The sequence below is a fragment of the Carcharodon carcharias genome, chromosome 20 (assembly GCF_017639515.1).
Source record: "Carcharodon carcharias isolate sCarCar2 chromosome 20, sCarCar2.pri, whole genome shotgun sequence".
NCBI classification, from domain to species: Eukaryota; Metazoa; Chordata; class Chondrichthyes; order Lamniformes; family Lamnidae; genus Carcharodon; species Carcharodon carcharias.
This window is the reverse complement of record NC_054486.1, coordinates 84,528,125-84,549,853: the sequence shown is the minus strand read 5'-3', so window position 1 is coordinate 84,549,853 and position 21,729 is coordinate 84,528,125. Positions and strand designations below refer to the sequence as shown.

Genomic DNA, 21,729 nt, shown 5'->3' with positions numbered 1-21,729 from the left:
ACAGTGGGGATTGGGTGGTTGGTGGGGGCGTGGTCAGGCAGGGTTGAGGCGGTTTGGAGGGTTGTTGGGTGGTTGTGGGGAGTTAGTTGTGGGGTTAGGAGATAGGGAGAGTAGTCGATTTTTAGGGGGTCAGCGGAGTGATCGGGGTTAGTTAAGGTGTCGGGAGGGTAGGTGGGGGGTAGCCAGTGGGGTGGGTGGGTGGTGGGGGTGTTGTCTTGGGATCGGGGGGGGGGGGGGGGGGGGGGGGGGGGGGGGCGGACCGCTGGTGGTTGTAGATGCTGTCAGTACAATAGTTACTAAGGAGTTAGATGTGGATTTTATTCTTCTAACTTTTCCTGGGTAACTAGTCTGGTAAGGACAGCTGGAACCATCCAAAGTTTGCGATTTTAATCAGTGCAGACGTTCAAGCTTCCATTTGTGCAATCTTTACATTGAGACTTTTGTTTTGGGGGGGGGGGGGGGTGCAAAGCTTACCGGGTACATTGCCCTGGAGATGAGAAGTTATGGGCTATGCTTACTATACCAGCTTGGGTGAGCACCTCAGTGTCTGGTATTTTGTCCTGCCATCTGATCTTCAAAAGCTTCCGAAGGCAGCTCAAGTGATAGAGCTTCTTAGTATGTCTCTGGTACACAGTCCAAGTCTCGCACGTGCAATGGGTAGGACTATTGCTCCATAGACTTCCAGTTTGGTAGGCAGACTTACTCTTCATTCCCAGACTGATGTTTCAAGCCTGCCAAAGGCTATACACTTGCTTTGGCAATTCTTGCATGTCTTGTTTTTAATATGGACAGCATGCTGTGAAATAACTGAACTTATCCACTGCTGACAGGTTCTGGTCATGGACTGAAAGCTTGAGCTTGAGATAGAGGTTTCCTGGAGCAGGGTTATACATTACTTCAGTTTTCTTTGTGCTGATTGCAAGGCTGAAGTTATTGCATGCACTAGAGAACAAATCCATGCTACGTTGTTTGTCCAGCTCTGAACTGGCTGTGTACAATCATTGGCAAACAGGAAATCACAATGGACGATCTTGAAGGCATTGGTCTTTGTCTGGAGTTGTCTCAGATTGAGCGGCTTCTTGTACATGTGATATCTGATTCTGATGCTAGGATCACTATCATGGAAGGCACTGGAGAGAATGACTGAGAAAACCATGCTGAAGAGGGTTGGAGCTAGCACGCAGCCTTGTTTAACTCCATTAGTGACTGATAATGGATCAGAAAACTTACCATCATTCAGGACATGTGTGAGCATGCCTTCACTGAAATGTCAAACCATTGTGATAAATTTTTCAGAGCAGTCAAATTTCTCCATTACCCTCATGGCTGACTGTGTCAAAGGCTTTGGTGAAGTCAACAAACATGGTGTAAAGGTCCATGTTTTGTTCTTGGTATTGCTTTCGGAGCTATCTAATTGCAAACACAATATCAGTGGTTAAACGACCTTTTCTGAAACCACACAGATTCTCTGGCAGCAGATCCCGGTCAAGATGTTGCAATAAGTGGTTCAGAAGGCTTCTGGCAAAGATTTTGCCAGCGATGGAGAGTGAGATACTTCTGATTGTCATAAAATTAGCAAGTTCCTTTCCGCTGGTGCAGGTGGACAATGGAAGCATTTTTGTGGGATGGTTCCTTGCTCCCATGTAGACTGAAAGAGTTTGGGCATTTACCTTCAGCCTTGTAGATGTCAGCTGGGACGGCATCAGCTCATGCAGCTTTGTCACTACACAAAAGTTTGATTATGCTTGTTTATTTCTAACAGCATGGGGAGGTCATTAAGAGAGCAGTTGTTGGCAGCCTGTTGATTTCTTCTTCATTTATGGACGAAGGCTGTCTGAGGATATGGTTAAATCCTCTGCCATCTCTCTAGTCACTGAGGATTGGTGACGAACCAGTGGGGCCCAGAGACAGATTTCAGAGCATCATAGAATCTCTTCCAGTCTTTGTGGTCTGCACATGACTGAAGTTCATCTGTTTTCTGATTCCGCCAAGTATCTTGCATCTCTCCGAGTTTGCACTGGACAGTCTGAAAAGGGCTGCTGAATCCCACTTATGCTTCCTTCCAGTGAAAAACAGCGCAATAGCCTGAGCCAGTGTGTGCACGTTCATGGCTATGGCTCCCAGTGAATCCATATCTGCTACGTCACTCACTCATTACCATGGAATTGTGACAGATGATAAAGAGTAACATGACTTCCCTGTGAATTGGAATATAGTGAGGGAGTTGCACATCATCAGCCTCGCTCTCTCATCCTGACCTATCTTGCTCCAGTGGCAATACGAGTCTAGACGTCTAGAGATAGATCTGGAAGTAATGGGTGACCAGGACATCTGTGTCTTGTTGAGCTGTGTTCTGCAACACTGTGCTGACTTGCCTTCAAATCCTTTAAACCTTAGACTCGTCTCATCCACCCAATCTGCTGGAATTACTTCACATGCCAGGATAGATAAATCCCTAAGTTACTGTGGGTAGGAAACTCAAAGGCTACACTCGGCTGGTTTGGCCCGCCCATCAAAACAGTTAACTGGCATATGACCACTGTTGCATGTTAGTAACTATTTGGAGCCACAGATGAGGACCAATGCAGCATGAGCCACTCCAAAGAGTGCTGTGAGCCTACCTGCAAGAGGTGCTACCCCTTCTTTACACCACAACTACTGGCACAGCAACCCCTCCCCACAGCTAATTCTTACAAAATATGAATACCAAAATTAATTAAAATAAATGCATACAACTACAAATTTTTAAAAGTTTTGTGGGTGCCACCTCCCAGAAAAATGAGTCACTTCCTACTGAAATGTCCCTGTGCCAAGTTAGCTTGTTCCACTACCCTTAAATTCAAATAGCCAGACTTCCTTAAAGTTACAATATTGCTACGTCCCAGCCATAAGGAAATCTGCTGTCCCTGCAGTAGTCTGACTGTCTTGATTTATTGCTGAGGACAAAGACCTGGTGAAGTGACAAGGACTATGGGCTGACAACTCATCCAGCAAATTCATCATTGCTAAGTATTAGATTTTCAGGTTACCAATAGAACAGAATATGCAGGTTATCCCTAAACTTCAATGTTTTCACTGTCATAATCAGGTCAATTGTTAAAATTATAACCGCCAATGGCAGTTATTGGCACACAGCAAAGTACAGATATCAAACCATTAAACAGAATGACATTCACTGTGGCCTGCAAATGTTTTGTGACTGAACCTACAGGAATTGGTCCAATCAGAGCTGATAACCCTAATGTACACAAGCAACACCTGATCCACACCATGCTACAGGGTCTACAGACTGCAGAAGGCTTATCTGCATTTTACCTATAAGCAGTGTCTCAACAGGCTATGTTTTCTCCTTAAGATTGTGACAGAGGAACAGGTTATCAGAATTGTCAAGCACCATATCCAGTGGACAGGGGAAGGCCTACAATCTATCAACAGCTTCCAGAATTGTATTGGCTTGCTGCATCCCCATAATCTGACCATTACAAAGTGGTTGGATCTTTTACGCACAGGAGATGAAAAGGAAGGCGGTGGTGGAGATCAACGCCCTGAAGATAAGGATCCTTTGAAAGATAAGACATGGGTCCAGGCAGCTGTAAGCAAACAAGAGACCAACTTCATCCAACAGAGGTTCCCTCCACCTTCTTGACTTAATAAAAACCCTTCACAACCGTTTGTCTTATTCTCAGACATCCATTCAGCTGAAAAATCAACTTCCTGTCAGGAAATGGTTATAAATATTAATCACAATATAAGAGGGATAACAGGTCCTCCTGGGAAAGATACACAAATACATTACACACAGACATAAACATAATTATGACGATTTTGTCTGTTCATTGTCTCCTACTGCTCCTTATATGACTACCCATTGTGTGGTCCAACAGTACCTCAACATCTGTATGAGCACTTTTACCTTCCCTTGACAGGTCGGGAAAGGTTATTAAAATGTTTCTGGCACCAAACGGCTGTTGATGGAGATCATAGAGTGACCACCCATACCACCTCTCTCCCTACTAGCTGTTTATCCTTTTTCTGGAACATAATTCCTTGTGTGTCTTCTCACTCTTATCTGCCAACATAACTCCTTTGCAGCCTCTAAGGACCAGATGATGCTTCCCCTGTCAATGCATCACTGCCTTCAGGTGCAGCTCCATTCTCTAACTGCCTCCCCCACACCCCCACTTCTCCCAGCCTCACCCCATGTACTTCTGACTGCAAACTACAGCAGGTTTTTAAATAGGAACATAGGACTTAGGAGCAGGAGTAAGCCATTCAGCCCTTTGAACCTGCTCCACCATTCAATTAGATAATGGCTGATCTGGTAGTGTCTCAACTCCACTCCGCCCCCCGAAAATCCTTGACTCCCTTGTCTATAAAAAAATCTGTCCAACTCTACCTTGAACAAATTCAATGCACAAACTCCACTACTTTCTGCGGAAGAGAATTCCACATACTAATGAGCCTTTGAGAGAAAAAATCTTCTCATTTCCGTCTTAAATGGTAGACCTCTTATTCTTAAACTGTGTCCCCTGGTTCTTGTCTCACTCAAGCGGAAACATCCTCCTGGTATCTACCCTATCAAATCAATGCTGCAACAAGGCATGATTTTCCTCCCTCTCAGCTGCAGCTGCCAACATTCCTGTTTCAACTGCATCTTAAATATGCAGCAAGGCATCCCCTTCCATCCACTCCCCCACTGAGCAAGATATGATCAGATGTGAGGATCACGTGGGCAGGCAGAATTCTTGCCCAGCAATTTTTCTAAAGAGCTCAAAAATCCAACCCTAGTTATCAATGTCACTCCGAATCCACAAGCTGGTTTGGTAGGAAATGGAAAATGTCACATTGATACTCAAGGCTGGGGCTGAGACATGTTGTTAGGACAGAACAGAAGGGTTGTTTTTTTTCAAAATAAATTAAAAGATGTGTCACAGTTTGCAGTTGTTCCCCATTTTCTCATTCAGCAGCTGCACAAAGCTTCAGTCCATCCCTCAGGAACTGGACCACAGAATGTGCAAGTCCGCAATACTTGGTTTCGACAGATCTTTGGGAAAGCTGCAGCAGTTGATATTTTACTTGATATGTACAGGGACAATCAATGTAAAGATGCACAGTGCATTTAAAGATTAAGCTATATTAAGTTTCTCAATTCAATCACAGTCAGCATGTGAACAACATAACTGAGCTAAATGGGCTAAAACTGAACAAAATAATGCTATCTAAATTCTTTTGGACAACATTTCAGGAAGTTTTATTTGAATAATACATATTGAAAGATCATGAATAGCAGTATCTCAAATTGCAACACAAGACCAGGCAGATATTATTAAACTTCTCCATGTATTCACCTCCAGTGTATTTATGATGGATACAGTAACATTTAAAGATCAGTCAATAAGACAAATAAGGTAATTTTTTGACTTCCACATATATTCACTCCTGATGTATTTATATTCCATTTTAAGGTGAAAGAAAAATCAGTAATTAAATGGTATTAGTTTTATTCAAAATAAATGAAAACTTTTCCAACACACTGGACAAACATAGGAGCTGTTATCTTTACGCTATACATCATTATTGAGTCCCACGAATATCATCTTTGGCTGTGTTAAGGAACACTTATGCTTCCTCAATCTTCAGTTATCAGATATTGTTAAGTGGTGCGTACACATCTGTGACCAGTATTTAGCCTGTGTCTCCTCCTTTCCTGTAAGTAGACCTCGACACACTCCTTGTAAAGAGAAAATGCTAATCTTTGAGTTTATCAGCTGCTGTCTCCAAACAGCTGTCCAAGTTCAAGTTCTTTGGCTGTGTGTCAATTTTCCATTCAGCTGTGGTGTGGCTGATAGTTGTTTTTTTTAAACAGAGGTCTGGCTGTTGAAGCTCCTGGTATCAATCCAATGGCTACCTTTGAATCCTCCTTCTGTCTATCAGACTAGCTGGACTGCCAGAAAAGTCCACTGAATGCATCTTGCAGAGCACGGTAACAGGCAAGTGAAGAGGTGTAGCCTCCAGCGATATCCTGGGTTGTGGCAGTACGTACATGGTTCAGGTACCTTAAGACAAAAGGAAAACACAGCTCTGAGAAATTAATTTGCTTAGTTCCTATTAGATTAATACAAGTAAATGAAAAAATAAATTCATAGGAAAGTCATATCCATATTTTCATACAGCTGAGTTGATAGGTTTCTTAGTATCTGTAGAGCTTGGAAATTAACTACTAATATACCATAGTTAACACATCAGGTGGCAGTTTGGCATAAATGCCAAGGAAAGCAGTAAGCAATGGAAGGCACTGAGTTATACTGCCCACTCCACCCATTGGCGTCTAGCTGTTGCCAATGGTAATGAAGAGTCAGCTACTATTTACAAAGTTTTCTTCCCAGATGTTGCACTCCTACCACAAAACAATCTGTCACTGAAGTGAACAGAGATATCCTCTCCAGGTAGGCTCAGATCAATTCCAATATATTGTTTTGCAAACAGACTGTAACTATAGATAATGTTGGTCCACTAAAAAATATGCAATACTTAACTCCTTATATGCTCCTTAATAAGAGCAGCAAGTATTTAGGTAGAGCAATGACCAACAAAATGTTTGCAAATGGGAATTTTGCCAAAGGATCCACTTCGGGATATGCCAGGAGTGTACTCAGTCTCACTTTATTTGCTGGCAACTTCTAGAGTCCACAATATGGGATGAATTTAGTGAAAGGTTAGAAAGGAATGGGTTAATCGGGCAGCAGGCATGCAAGTGTAAAAGGCAGATTTTGCTTAGCTACTTTCATTCTTAAAAATAAATCAGCATATGGATAAAGGGAATGCAGTGGACATAAATATGGAATTTCAGAAGGTATTTGATAGGTGCCATAGAAGGTGCCATTGTTGTAAAAATTAAGACACATAGCATTTAGGAAATGTAGCTGCATGGATGTCACAGGGAAGGTAGGAGGGTAATTGGACACTTTTCAGATTGATTGGATGTAGGTAGCCAACTGCTTATTAAAATTTTCTGATAAAATAAAATTATTGCAAACTGAGGAAGAAGGTAGGTGATTTCTGGGGGACCTATGCAGATTAGTGGAGTGGGGAGTTAAGTAGCTGATGCAGCTTAATAAAGGGAATTATGAAGTACTGCATTTTAAGATGAAGAGCAGTGAGAAGCAATTGTAACCTAAACAATAAGACTGGAACAGCAGGGATAAATAGCTTCAAATTTAACAGTAGAATGCTGTACTTGACAGGTCCTGTGGATGAAAGTGTTTTGAGGCTAAACCATAAAATATTGTTTCCACATTTGGTAAATCAAAAAGAGGCCACAAAATCATCAGGATTATCTCAAGACTAAAGGAAAAAGTTAGAAGAAGTGTTTTCACACAGGTTGTTAGACCATAGACAACTTTATAGTAGGTGGCTTCTGAGATAGAGATGATATCATTTATAAAGGAAGCATCAGCAAAAGAAATTGGAAACAGGCTTGGGGGGGGGGGGGGGGGGGGGGGGGGGTGTTGGTAGGAATAATGTAGATAGCTCCAGATGACAGGGTAGCACTGTGGTCAAATAGTCTCTTCCTGGGATGTAATTTACGATTTTAGTACTTTAAGAATACACTTTTTACAATTTGTTAATGGATATTCCCCTTGCATTCCACAATATCCACTTGAAGGCAGTGGTCAGTTAAAGGATATATTTGCTTGGTGGTTTACCAAACAGAGGTTTCAATTGTGCATGGTTCCAATGTTAATTCATTCTGAAGCCAGATGGTGAAGTAGGAAACCAGACAGCAATCTTTTACTTAATACTAGATTTATTTACAGAATGCAACATTACAAATGTCTGCCTCCTCCCTGACCTCCTCTGTGTCCCAGAGGTCTCTCTCTTTATAAAATTTTCAACTAAGACTTTGTCTGTGTGTTTGTGGTGACGGTGTGTAACAGATCACTCAGGGAGCCTAAGTTGCTGTGACAACATGCATGTGGTCTGGAGTTTTGGACAGCGATGGTAGAGGCTCCAGCTTTCTTCCAATCACATGGTTGATCAGGAATCTCTTTCACTCTTACCACCTGCCACTTTCTTTTCTTTTGAATACTTTTACAAAGTGTATTGCAGGAAAGTAAGAGGAATAGATGAAAACCCAATGCTGCAAACTGTAAATAAGAAAGAATTCACTGCAAAGTCAACTGGAACAAATTCTGTTATTACTGTTAAAACTAAGGCATAATATTATAAAACCTGTACAATTCATAGCAGCTCTATAGCTTTGAAGTTTATAGCTTTGAAGTTTTGGAGCTGAAGTATTCTTATATACTTTTATTTTAGGAAAACCCTGCATTCTGACTGAGTTCAAATAAATGGCATTGAAACCTCTTAAGCACTTGTAAAATTCAAAATAAGAAGAAGGAATTTAACTAGCTAAATAGTTAACTACTAAAAGAGATATTTTCTTGGCTCTGCTTAAGCAAAGGGGGAGGGGAAATCAAGCATGGGAGGCAATTTTTTTTCAAAAGGTTCTGAGGATAATAAAGATGTTTGCCACTTTCATTTATAATGTCCATGGGGTTATTAAGTTATTAGCTTCCCACTAAAGGACAAGATTCATTTTTTAATTTGAATTTGCTTGTTATGATTTGGTTTGCACTGCCTGAGTAGGTGGTGGAAGCGGATTCAATAGTAACTTTCAAAAGGGAATTGGATGTATACTTGAAAAGGAAAGATTTGCAAGGCTATGGGGAAAGAGCTCTTTCAAAGAGCTGGCATGCAGGCATACAGCCTGGGCCTCTTCCCGTGCTGTGCAATTCTATGAATCTCTGGAGGCAAGGATTCTTTTCCTAAAAATGAGGAGGATTTGCTATTTTAAATAATCAGTGCTACATTTAGGAACCTATAGCAAAGTAGCAGACTAAATGAAAATTCAAAATCAGTATTTTTAGAAAAACTCCTATTTACTGTATCCTAGAGCAGCAACTAACATGTGCACTTAATGCATCCCAAGCATCTTTAATGTAGCAAAGTGTCAAGAAGCATTTTACAAAGGGGAAGATCAAACACTGAGCGGGAACTAAAAGATTAGAGATGACATTCGGAAAAGGGCTGCTATCAATACACTTCAGAATGTATCAAGTGCTAGTGGCAACATTTGATGACATAAGTGACCAGATTATCTCTAGTGGTATCAATAACATCATTTTGGGACTTATTTTATATGGTTTTACTTCAGGTTATGCCACCAAGATTAGATTCAGTTTAAGAAGAGAGATACAACATCGTTAAACATTGAAAAAGCCAGTAGTCACTAGACAAACAGTAAAGATCCGAGCAATTGAAATGTTAAAGAGCTGTCCTGGATAAAAGTGGGGCAGCCTTCAAAGTATTTACTTTTGAAAATATGCTAACTTTCAGACATTATTAGGTTTGGTTCTAAGCAATTCCTGTGATAGAATTTTTTTCTTTCAGGGGTTTCTTTGTAGGGGTTTAGCCGAACAGCGAGAAATGGCAAATTCATTTCATTCAAGATGGTGTCCATGATTTAGAGCTCAGTATGTCAATTCTCTCCACATATATATTTGAGGGAGTGATCAGAGAACTGTGTTTATTTCATTCTCTCTAAGCAATATTGGTCTGTCAAGGGCACAGGGACAGAGACAGGGGTACTGAGCAGATGATGTTATGACCTTTTGGCATTGGGATAGCCAGCTTGGAAGTGAGTTTTTTTTAAATTATTTATATAGTATGAGGAATGGTGGGAAATTGATATAGCTCACTGGAAAATGGTAATCTACTCATTCTTATATTCTGTCGGTTTACAATTGGACCTCATCTTACTAGAGTGCTCTTCAGTTCACCTTCTGTAAAATTGGAGATTGCACATGAAGGTATTTGAGAGATAACAGTATCAAATATATGCAACAAGAGGTCCATGTTATGACCTCCAGCTTACACTATTGTTTAACTAAACAGAGCAGTTATGGTGTACTTCAGATCATAAGGGACACAAATCTGCCACTTATTACAAGTTTCAAATGTCTGTGCTGGCTATTCTCTCAGTGATACTGAACCAGAGAATGTTCAGCTCAAACATGAGAGAGATGTGAGTGACCGAAGGTATGGTCAAAGAGTGAGACTCTAAGGAAGCTCTTTAAACTAAAGAAAGAAGTGGCAAACTTAAGAACCTCTGTATATTGTAAGCAGGAACTCCAATTTTTGCACAGTGATACAGATATGACAATCTAGATCAGTAACAGGAACAGTTCAGAGGTAAGAAATGGGACCTTTCCAGTAGATTAGCCACAAGACTCAAGAGCAGGTGGGGACAATGGAGTACACAGAAGTGAAGGAAGAAGGAGAGGGATGCAAATTGCACCGATTTATATCAGCAAATGTACGGATTAACCAGGCGCCAAAAACTGACATCTGCATGAAATGTCAATGGTTAGCAATTACATTAGTGGAATCCAGTTGCATAGTCCCAGGAAGCTGGAAATTTTGACACTGCTTTGTGCATTTTCAAGCACTGATCAAGCTAAAACGTAATTTCTCCTGTAATGGATTAGAGGTATTTTACTGATGGAAATAAAAGTAATGACATAAATTCAAAATAAATGGGTTTAAACGGGTTAATTCAACCATTAAAATAACAGAATCAGGAATGTCAAAGCTAGGCACCTGAACCTTAAACTTTTGGAAATAAAAGTCATTACACATTACAATTATTTTAAGTATTGCAGAAGGAGTGGTTTCCAGGAACAGGCAAAGGGAGTTGAACTTTGTGCTTTCACATTCATCTGTCTGGAGATAGCCATCATACACTTATTGAATATTAGTATCACTTCTCCTATTTCTCTGTGGATGTTGACCACTCTAATTTAGGTGGTATGCACTCCCCTTTATTCTCAAATTTACTGTTCCCAATGAGTTTTTGCTAGGAACATTGATTTTTCTAGAAGAATGAAGCTACTAAAACCTATGATTTACTAACATATGGTCTGGAAAAGTTGGGATTTTTGGCAAGAAGGGGATGGAAAGGAATTGGGGAATATAAAACTCTTTTGACATTAGAGGTTTTGACTATTTTAACAATTCCATCAATTATTATTATGTTTTATAGTACATAGGACAGCTTTCTTGAACACGTTTTAATATTTACAGCATTTTAAGATTTCTTTATAATGAAAATAGCTGTTTTATTGAGTCCTTCACGGCCTTTTCAGCAGAGAAAAAAAATCAGATATTAATGCTGGTAACTTCCTAGAGCAGACTATTATTATGAAGGTGCATGTGATAACAGGAAACACTGTTTGCCAAGGATGCTGCTGAAAGCCAAAATCAGTAGGTGCCGGAACCTCACAACTAAGCTCTTTTGGCTAACCGTATGAATCAAACACACTATGTCCATTCTTTTATTAACTAACTAAACTATTTGCAGATGATTTGCAGCGGTAGGGGTTTCCAATCATACATGTAGTTGTTCCTCCTGAGCTTTTACAGTATTTTGCCATGAACATTTATAATTCTTCTACAAGTTTAGAGCAACTAAACGCTGATTTACTACCATTATCAAGTCCGGAAAGGGTGGGATTTTTTTTAAAGTGAGGAGATGAGGGGGGAAGGAAGAAAGCGAAATTAGGGAGTATAAAATTGATTTTTGGTCAGAGATTTCAACTATTTTGGCAAGTCTGTCATCACTTAATACTGTGTTTCAAATAGTATTTGCAGGCAAAACTTTTGAACCCATGTAAATATTGATTGGTCTTTTGATGTACTTTATTCAATTCACTTGCTGTTAATTCTAAAACACAAAATTTATTCTGCATATGCCGCACATGTATCTGTTATGTATTTAGGAGTATTTTCTGGCTATATTTTAATTTATCAATAAAGTAACATATTAAAGAATAAAATTACAACTTTCTAAGCAGAGAATTTAAAATTTACACAATTGCTTCAAACAATGAAATATTCAACTGAAAAATGACCCCATCACAGGATTGCCAAGCATTAAGTATAGATTTATTTTTGTTCAACCTGCTGTAATTGTAATATTTATTTACCATCTTTATGAGGATGAGGAGATGGTGGCATAGTGGTATTGTCACTGGACTGGTAATCAAGAGACCCAGGGTAATACCCAGGGGACTAGGGTTTGAATTTCACCATGGCAGATGGTGGAATTTGAATTCTAAAGTCTAATGATGACCGTGAAGCCATTGTCGATTGTCGTAAAAACTCATCTGGTTCACTAATGTCCTTTAGGGAAGGAAATCTGCTGTCCTCACCTGGTCTGGCCCACATGTGACTCCAGACCCACAGTAATGCAGTTGTCTCTTTAAAAATGCCTTCTGAGCAAGGGCAATTAGGGATGGGCAATAAATGTTGGCCTAGCCAGCGACACCCACATCCCACGAATGAATAAAAAAAAATCACTGTCAGTACAAGGAAAGATCTAAATGACAGTAAAGTCTAGACATAATATTTTTCTTTCACATCTTCAGGTAATTGTAATCACTGTTGTTTTGAAGTCATAAAGGGCAGTAATTTGAGTATGATAAGGTCCCATGAACATCAGTGTTAAATGACCAGTTAACTTGTGTTTGATAATGTTGCTTGAATGTCAAGCAATATATTAAATAAATACATATTACAAACAACAGCAGATAGATTTCGGGGTTCAAATGATTGCTTGGCCACTCTCATGATTTAAGCATCTGAATCCTATTATTTAGATTTCTGATTTAAAATTGCTGCAAAGCTTAGGCCAATGCAGCTAGTTTAGCATGGAGTTCAATTTTGGCAAAACAGCTCAAAACATATCCATATTCAGGCAGCCACTATTTGGCCACATGTTAATCAATTGACAGTTTCACTGAGCATGATTAGGTGGACCTGACAACCACAGCACATGTAAAATATAGTTATAGTTTTACAAGCAGTAGACATTTACTTTGTCCTTTAAGGTGTCAGCCTTGTCTCAATGATCACCCTCTCACCTCTCGAATTAGAAATATATGGCTTCAAGCCCTCCAGACTTGAGCACATGGTCCAGGTTGATACTCCAGTGCAGTATTGAGGTAGTGTTGCACATAGGTGCCACTTTTCAGATGAGAAGTTAAATCAAGGCCCTGCCTGGCTTCGCAATTGGAAGTAAAAGATCCATGATATTGGAAGGAAAAGGAGTTCTTCTGCTGCCCTGGCTATAATATAGCCCTCAACCAACATCACCAAAGCACAGATTATTTGGTCACGTATTCTGGGTGAAAACTGTTCACCACATTTCCCTACATTACGACAGTGACTCAAAAATACTTATTTGGCTGTAAAATGCTTTGGGACATCCCATGTAAGATGCTATATGAATGTAAGTCCTTTCCTTCCATTCCAATTGCCTTTCAATCAATTAATATACTGCTCATATCCTCCAGCATGAGAGATTCTTATAGAGGAAGGTAAAAAACAATTTTAAAAAGGCATGTTTGCTTTTCTAGAAAAGGTTATTTTGTCGCTGTTCAGTAAAAGTTGCTTCCCTACCTCCTCATTGGATTGGCTAATGGGGCTAAATATTTTTCCTTTCCTGTCTCAGGCTTGAATATAAGGGAGTCAGTAGGAAACTTGGGAAAGGTGAATCAACAGGCAGGATTTTGTGATATTCTTCTGCCCCAATTTCAGTATGGCTACACAAACTGACATTCCACCAGCGTTCACTGTCACTTCTGGGATTTTTCATCATTAGTGCTTATGGGTGCATTTCAATGATGAATAAAACACACCATCCAACATACTTCCTATCACTGACAAGAGAGACATGCTGTCGAAGCTTTTTATCTTGCACTCATCAGAACAGGCCAAGAATGCCAAATTTCAAAGGGAGCAACAATTTATCCTGCATAAGAAATGGTTGCTCATTGGTTGGCAACTCAACTCCAATTGGTCAAGGCGTTACCACGACTCCTGCTTTTGTTTAATTCATAAAAGATGCAATGCCTGGACAAGATCCTTTTGCCTGCAGAGGATAGGTATCTGCATTTGAGTATATGTAGCATCTAGCAAGCGTAAGTGAGCCACATTGTGAGGCCGACTGTTAAGCTTAAATTGGTTGTTGGTGTAATTCTTAGCGGATTGTTCAATAAGTGCTGTCCAATCATGGAATCACATCTGATGTTAGATATTGTATGCTGTGTTTTGCAAGCTCATGCTGGTTGAGTATGGCCAGTAATCTGTCTATTAATTATACTCGATACTGGAGAGGGTCACTGAGACTGACTGATAGCAAGAATGAAGAATTCTTAACTACATATGCCTCACTCCAGACAAACACCAAAAATTCCGCTTAACTTTGTCAATGAATGCTAGTAGAACTACGCTTAAAAGCTTCAGCACATATTTTGGTTCAGTGCTTTCTGGCCTGACATGATGGTGCCACCAATGCCACGGTTGATTTTACCAGCCTACTTGCTGACTAATAAGACAAGGAATCCCTACCATGTAGGTTTTTCCAGTTTTCACTCCTAGTAACACAAAAGCACAATAAATATGTGGACAAAGAACTTCTGATACATTTGCAAAGCCCCCATCCGCTCAAATACAAAAGACAAAATGATGCTATTGAATAGATACATCAACATCTTTCACAGAATCCCCAGTAGTACCAACACCTACCCTAAGTCAAGTTACTCCTGCCAAGGAGACTCCTCTTTCACTTTGTGTGACTTGAGCCACATAACAAAGGACAATGCTAGTCCTGCCAAAGTTGGACAAGTGTATGAGGACTCATAAGGTGTATATTTGCAAGAATCTTAAATTTGCAATGAGAGTGTATACTCTTACTTTGTATTGTAATATTATTTGAGAAAGGATGATCATTTTCAAACAAAATTTGGAAGAAATAATTGTGTTCCTCCAACACCATCTGAACCTCTCAATTAGACTACCATCTTAGCATATGAAACATCCATCCACTGCTTAGTGTAATTATAAGCCACCTAAAAATCATAGATTGCTTTCCAGTACTTTCCCAGCAGTATCCCATGTCCCCGATTTTGATCCATGATGGACAGAGCAACTGCAACACTCATCTGATGCAATTATCAGCAAGACTCCTAACCATTTTGATGATCAGGCCTCGTTTAAATGTAGTCCGCGAGCTGATCTTGTGGTTTAACATCTACCATTGTAACCCTCGATTCCCTTCTCCCTCATATGTCTAAACGTTGAAAGAGATGTTAAAAGGAGGGATGGAAGGCAAAAGACCGAAAGGTCTTCTAGACGACTTGACGTTCTCATGGAGAATTGAAGGGAGGAGGGCAAGACAGAGACATTTGGAGGGGGAGAAGTGAGCCAGAACCTGCCTTAGACAGACCACTCATGATGATGACCAACTATGAATAATGTTCAGCAATGCCTCACTGATAATGAAAATGGTTTTGGGGTCCTGAAGCATCATGCATTCCTGATTTACATGAAACAATGAGACATCTGCATTTCTAGTGAGGGCATTGCCACCTAAATGGAAACAAAAGCAAAATACTGTGGATGCTGGAAATCTGAAATAAAAACAAAAAACGCTGGAAACATTCAGCAGGTCAAGCAGCATTTGTGGAGAGAAACAGTTAATGTTTCAGGTCCATGGTGACCTTTCGTTAGGTCATCGCAAAGAAAAAAAGGAAACATGCAGTAGGGACACAGAATCTACCCAGCCTACCCACCTGCACCCCACCTCCCTGCACCATGAAATTACTTTGGAAATTTCTCTGCCTATTTCAAAGTCAGTTGCTACCTTGAGATTTTTTTTGTACCTTTCTTTGGTGTTTAAATTCTGGAAAACTTGCAGAACAGTATTCACAGAATAGTAACATATATATGGCTCTTATCTAACTGAAAGTTCAAATAAATAAATCCCTCTTCCACATCTGTTACTTTACAAAATGTATCTGAATGACCAAGGTGCATAACAGCACCTTTTCCAAAACTTGGTGGTGTGGTTTAAGGACTGGCATTATCTAAGATGTCAGAGAAAATGTGCTATTGTTTGAAAACAAGAAAAAAAGAATCAGATTTTGCAACATTACCTTTTTCACTTTCTTGTTATGTAATAGATTTGCTAAGTGCCTGAAGCTGGACACAAGGAAATAAAGTTTGTAACATAAAACCTTAACTTAGAGAGCATTACATAACGTGCAGTGATTTTTTTCACTGTACTTATTGATTCATACGTGTTTTATAATATGTCCAGGATTCCTAAATCAGAGCACCATTTGAAATACATGTGCTTTCTAATGCAATTGTAAAGCTGTAATCTTTTATTAAATTATTGCCAAGGGATCCCTAACTTAATACTTTGACTCTGAAGTGATTCAGAATTCAGAAAAGGTTGAAAATCCTTGGCATATATTTTAAATTATATTTTATAGAGCTAAACTACTATTTTTTCAAACAGGGCTCAACAGGTAAGAATGTGTCAAGCGGGTAATTAAGCCGAAGACTGCATTGTTCAGCCATTATCAGTGAATTTTCTGGACTATTTTGCCTCCCTATATGGACATAATAGTACATACTCAGTTCTAACAGCTGTCATCTCTTCAATTACACTTTGCAGAAAACTGCAAGCTGTATAAATATTCCCCTAGCAACCATATGGTCACCAATAAAAAGAACTAAATTAGCCAACTAAAATAACTCCTGCATTCAGTTATGAGAGCAACCACGGAAGTATTTTTCTGCTTTTTGTGTCTTGTATTAAATGTAAACTGTATCATGGCAAGAGTCCATATTCGACAGGCCCACCTGACCATAGCTGTGGCTCATTCAGTTGTATTTATACATAACAATAACTTGTTTGCATATAGTGTCTTTATCATGATAAAGTGTCCCAAGGTGTTACACAGAGGCATTATAAAACAATATCTGACACTGTGGCGCATAAGGGGATATTAGGTCAGATGATCAAAAGCTTTGGCCAAAGACATAGGTTTTAAGGAGGAAAGTGAAGTAGCAAGGTGGAAAGGTTCTTAGGGAGGGAACTCCAGAGCTTAGGGTACAGGCAACTGAAGGTACGGCCACTCATGATAGAGTAATTAAAATCGGGGATGCTCAAGAGGGTGAAATTAGAGAAGCACAGATATCTCTTGAGGTTTCTAGGGCTGGGGAAGATTACAGAGACAGGGAGGGGCCAGGCAAAGATTGATTTAAGAACAAGGATGAGAATTTTAAAATCAAGGTGTTATTTAGTCAGCAGCTAGTGTAGGTCATCAAGCATATGGGTGATGGGTGAACAGCATTTGGTGCAAGTTAGGACACAGCAGCAGAGTTTCCGATGATCTCAAGTTTACGGACGTTAGAATGAGGGAGGCCAGCCAGCAGTGATAATTTAGAGTCAGTGGAGGGGGCGAGCGAGGCGGTGATGAGGTAGAGTTGGCTGTCAAGCATACACGTGAAAACTGACTTCATGTTTTCAGATATCGCCAAGAGGCAGCATGTAGATGAGAAATAGAGAGGGTCCAAGGCTGGATCCTTGGGGACACCAGAGGTAACTGTGCAGGAATGGGAAAGAAAGCCATTGGTGGTAATTCTTTGATTACAATTAAATAGAGAGGAATGGAACAAGGCAAGTACAATCCCACCTAGCTGAGAGACGGTGGAGAGGCATTGGAGGGGGATAATGTGATCAACTGTATCAAAGGCTGTACACAGGTCGCCAAAGATGAGGGGGGATAGTTTGCCTTTGTCACAGTCACATAAGATGTCAATTCAATTCAATGTCACTTTATTGTCCATATGGAAATTCATTTTGGGTACATTTCTCATTCATTAAAAAATTACATTTAAATGAATAATAATAAAAAGAAAGGTAATTACCCGATCACAGAAGTCTAACTTTAATTATAATGTATTAAAGACTATTCCAGTGCACTGAAATAATCCGTCAGTGAGTCCAAGTCCACATCCTCATCCATTCACCAAATTCTCATTGATGAAGTGGATTTGTGATTTTGATACGAGCCATTTTGGTACTATGGCAGGGGAAGAAGTCTGATAGGACAGATTCAATCATGGAGTTCCAGGAAAGATGGGCACCAATTTGGGAAGCGACAATGCATTCAAGGATATGGATACGCAATCCAACAGACTGCAGGCATATATCAGCTAATTGTGAGGTGAAAATATATAAAGAAAAAAAAGAAGAGAATATTTAAAAAAAATTTAAAAGATAAAGCATCAAAAATGCAAAACATTTGAGAATTCTTTGAGATGTAAAAGAAAGGAAAAAGACTGGATACAATCCAATGAATAGAAAGTGAACTCAACTGCTGTAGTACTGTCTGAAAATAAGTAATCATTTTTCATTTGTTTATATTTTCATAAGCTTCTCATTTAGCCAAATACTGAAAGAATATAGGCACATAACTACTCAGAAGTTTCCAGCTCTTAGACATGAGTGAAATGTTTTTATTAAAAATAAACCAGCATTATACTTGCTCTAGCCTAGCATGTGAATGTAACTGGGCTTAACTAATTTACATGGTTACATCACTTCTCAGAAATAACTACTCAACATGTGCCTGATACATTTTTTGTGGAACCAATGTGTCAAGGTAGACCTCTGTGTTAAATTAGGTACACTGCGGTTTCAATTTGTTTTGTTGAGGATAAGGGGTCAGTCATTTAACACAGATGAGGAGAAATTTATCTGGAATTTGCTACTCTAGAAGATTGTGAATGTTCCAGTGTTAAGAATATTCAAGGCTGAGATAGATTCTTGGTCTCTCGGGGAATAAAAGAATATGGGGAGCGGGTGGGAAGGTGGAGTTGAGACAAAGATCATCCAATTTTGTATTGAACGGTGGAGCAGGTTCGAGGGACCATTTGGTCTACCCCGTTCCTACTTCATGGGGAGAATTTTCTTCCTGTCGGGTGGGCTGGGCGCGCAGCCGATCGCCGCCCACAATCAGTTGCATGCTGCCATTTTACGTTAGGGTTAGGGTTAGCCTGACGCGCACCTGGAAGCACTGAGCAGGGAGGAGGGAGAGTTGGGGCCTGCGCTGTGCACAAAAGAGCACATAAATCTCCGAGGCATGGAGCTGCCTCAGGAAGATTACATTGACTGTGAAGAATTGAAATAAGGGAAAAAAAATTGTTCAGACATGTGCCCTCATGTGACATTGTCACATGAGCTGGGACATATTAAAGAATTTTAATAAAATTTTTAATTTATTTTATAAAGCCTTCATGAAACCTCATCCCACCCGTAGATGAGGTTTCATGATAAATGCGAAGGCCGCCTGGGCTCTTTGCCTGTTCGCCCAACTTAAGGTTGGACGGGCAGCCCTGTTAATTGTTTCAAGTGGTTTTTAAATGGCCTTAATAGGTCTTTGACAGTTCGGCAGGCGCGCAGCAGACTCTAGTGCGCGCCCACCAAATTGAAGATCAGAAATTTTACACAGTGACATTGGGATGCCTGCCCGATGTCATCACGCATCATTTTACATGTCGGCGAGCAGGGCCTGCCCCAGCACGCTGACCAGGAAATTCAGGCCCATATGTTCTAATGACGTGGGGTTAGAGATTAGAGCTTGCCACAGAAGTATCTCCATTAAGTAGTTTTTAACATATACTAATAGAATGAATCTTATATTTAAGTTTGAATATACCTCTATTATTTCATCACCTCATTAGCCCAGAACTTCTATGGAGTGGCAACCACCGTCTGATTGCCACTCCACTCCTTTTTACTTACCTGGGGTGAGCTGCCCACGTCTTGCCCGATCTTCCATCCCGGGCCTGGTGAGAACTCCAGAGTCTTTCCAGTGCAGATTACAAGTGTCAGGAGAAGTGAAGCCACACCCCCTTTTTAGCAGCACTAGCTGCCGTAAACCAGGTAAATTTAAAGGTCCCACCCACTTTAAGGAGCCAGGAAGAAGTGTGTAAAAGTTTAGGTGGTCGGTAGTCAGGGTTAGGTTCAAGTGGTTTAGGTAGTCGGGGTTGGGGGGGTGGTCAGGTCCATAGTCGGGGAGGGGGGGCGGATCCAGTGGATGGTCGGGGAGGGGCGGGGGTCAGTGCCAAGGTTAGATGTGGTTTTAATCCTTCTAACCTTTCCTGGTAACTATTTTGCTAAAAGAGTTGGAACCATCCGAAGTCTCCGATTTAAATCGGAGTATCGGATCGCTCCAGGTGCAGGGTAATTGCCCATTGGAAGTTTAAACTTCCCAGGTCATTACAGCGCAGTCCTAGTGTGGGGACTTCCAGGGAGGGGGGTTCATCAGCACATTTTCTGAGGTAGCTCCGTTGTACCACCCCCACAACCCCCAGGGAACAGAAGTTCTGGGTCAGTGTGTTATTTCATAACTATAGTAGTTAACAGATTAGTGGACACTAGAGGGCAAAATTACAGCACATGTTAAAAAGTTCTGGCCCAAATGCAAAGCATCTGGTAATTCTTTGAGGTGTCAAAAGAACGGGACAGTGCAAAGACAATGGGATATGATGAGTGATTAGCAAGTAAATATAACTACCATAGCACAGTTTGAAATTAGGCTGAGATTTTCCATTAGTTTCTATTTTCATAAATTACTAGTATGCTTTCACTTAATTCACTTGACTACAGATAGTAACAAAATACTCATCCATCTTCTCTCAATCAGAATTACATTTCATAATCATATTATCTGAGGCAACACTATAGCATTTTATTGGCTTACAGCTCATGCAGTTTTAAAAATATGAAGAAATCAAAATATAAGATGCATCCTTGGTTTTCAAAGTCAAATTATCCCATGTACAGCAGTGTTGGAGAAAAGGGAAGGTGCATTTCAGTAAGATTAAAAATTGTATCTGTTGAGCGCTTCCAAAATTTCTGCACCACCATTTTTCATGTTCTGCTTAGTTTTATAAACAATTCCCATCAATTTTTCCATCTGAATATTGATCAAGTACATTAAAATTTCACAGAAGGGTATGTTTTCTCATTCAGAGCAGTACAACATTTGAAATAGTATATATTTTGTGGCATTTTCTGCCTATATCAGTCCTAATTGTAACTAAACATGCATGACATATAGGCAGTGAATTGGTTAGGCACTGGGAGAAAGGAGTTTGAGGGGCAAAAGAAAGCGGAAATGTCAGAGTGGGCAAAGTTAGCCACCTTCCAAAAGGGAACAGGTCTTCAGGTGAGACCTTCCCCTCACTGCACTAAGTGCAGCAATGGGTGTGAAAAATGGCGTTCTACCCGCCGGCTGCAATGGTGGGTTTTCACGCTGTATCATCCGCTTCCCGCTGTATTAAGTATGCACGTGTGGGAAACATGCCGGATCGCAGCCAGCTCTCAGCCTCTGATTCACCCACCCTGCTGTGAGCTCACCGCTTCCTCACTCTTGGCGTCATATTTAAATGGCACCCATGCATAGCTCTATCAAGGTCTGCAGCCTAAGAGTACCACAGATGATAGAGATGGCCCCAAAAGGGAAGAAGACAGCTGCACCCAAATTCAGTGATGTTTCTCTAGAACGCCTGCTGAATACATTCGAGGCCCACTGTGATGTCCACTACACCCGTGATGGCCAGAGGAGATCCACCAACCTTATCAATCCAACTTGGCAGGCGGTGGCAATGGTGGTCAGTGCCAATGCAGCACAGAAGAGGTCAGCCACCCAGTGCAGAAAGAGGATAAATGATCTCATCTGTGCTGCCAGGGTAAGTCAACCATCTCCACACTCTCAACTCTCACACGCACCAGCCCATCATACA

General features: G+C 40.4%; 1 protein-coding gene across 1 annotated transcript in view; it reads right to left on the bottom strand.

The window, feature by feature from the left end:
* Positions 1 to 5,227: 5,227 nt before the first annotated feature.
* The window catches only part of mnat1 (MNAT1 component of CDK activating kinase), a 174,102-nt gene continuing 157,600 nt past the window's right edge, over positions 5,228 to 21,729 (bottom strand). Inside the window, exon 8 of the mRNA XM_041214862.1 lies at positions 5,228 to 6,056. Coding sequence (XP_041070796.1) covers positions 5,936 to 6,056 — 121 coding nt within the window. The 3' untranslated portion in view covers positions 5,228 to 5,935. The remainder of the gene's footprint in view (positions 6,057 to 21,729) is intronic.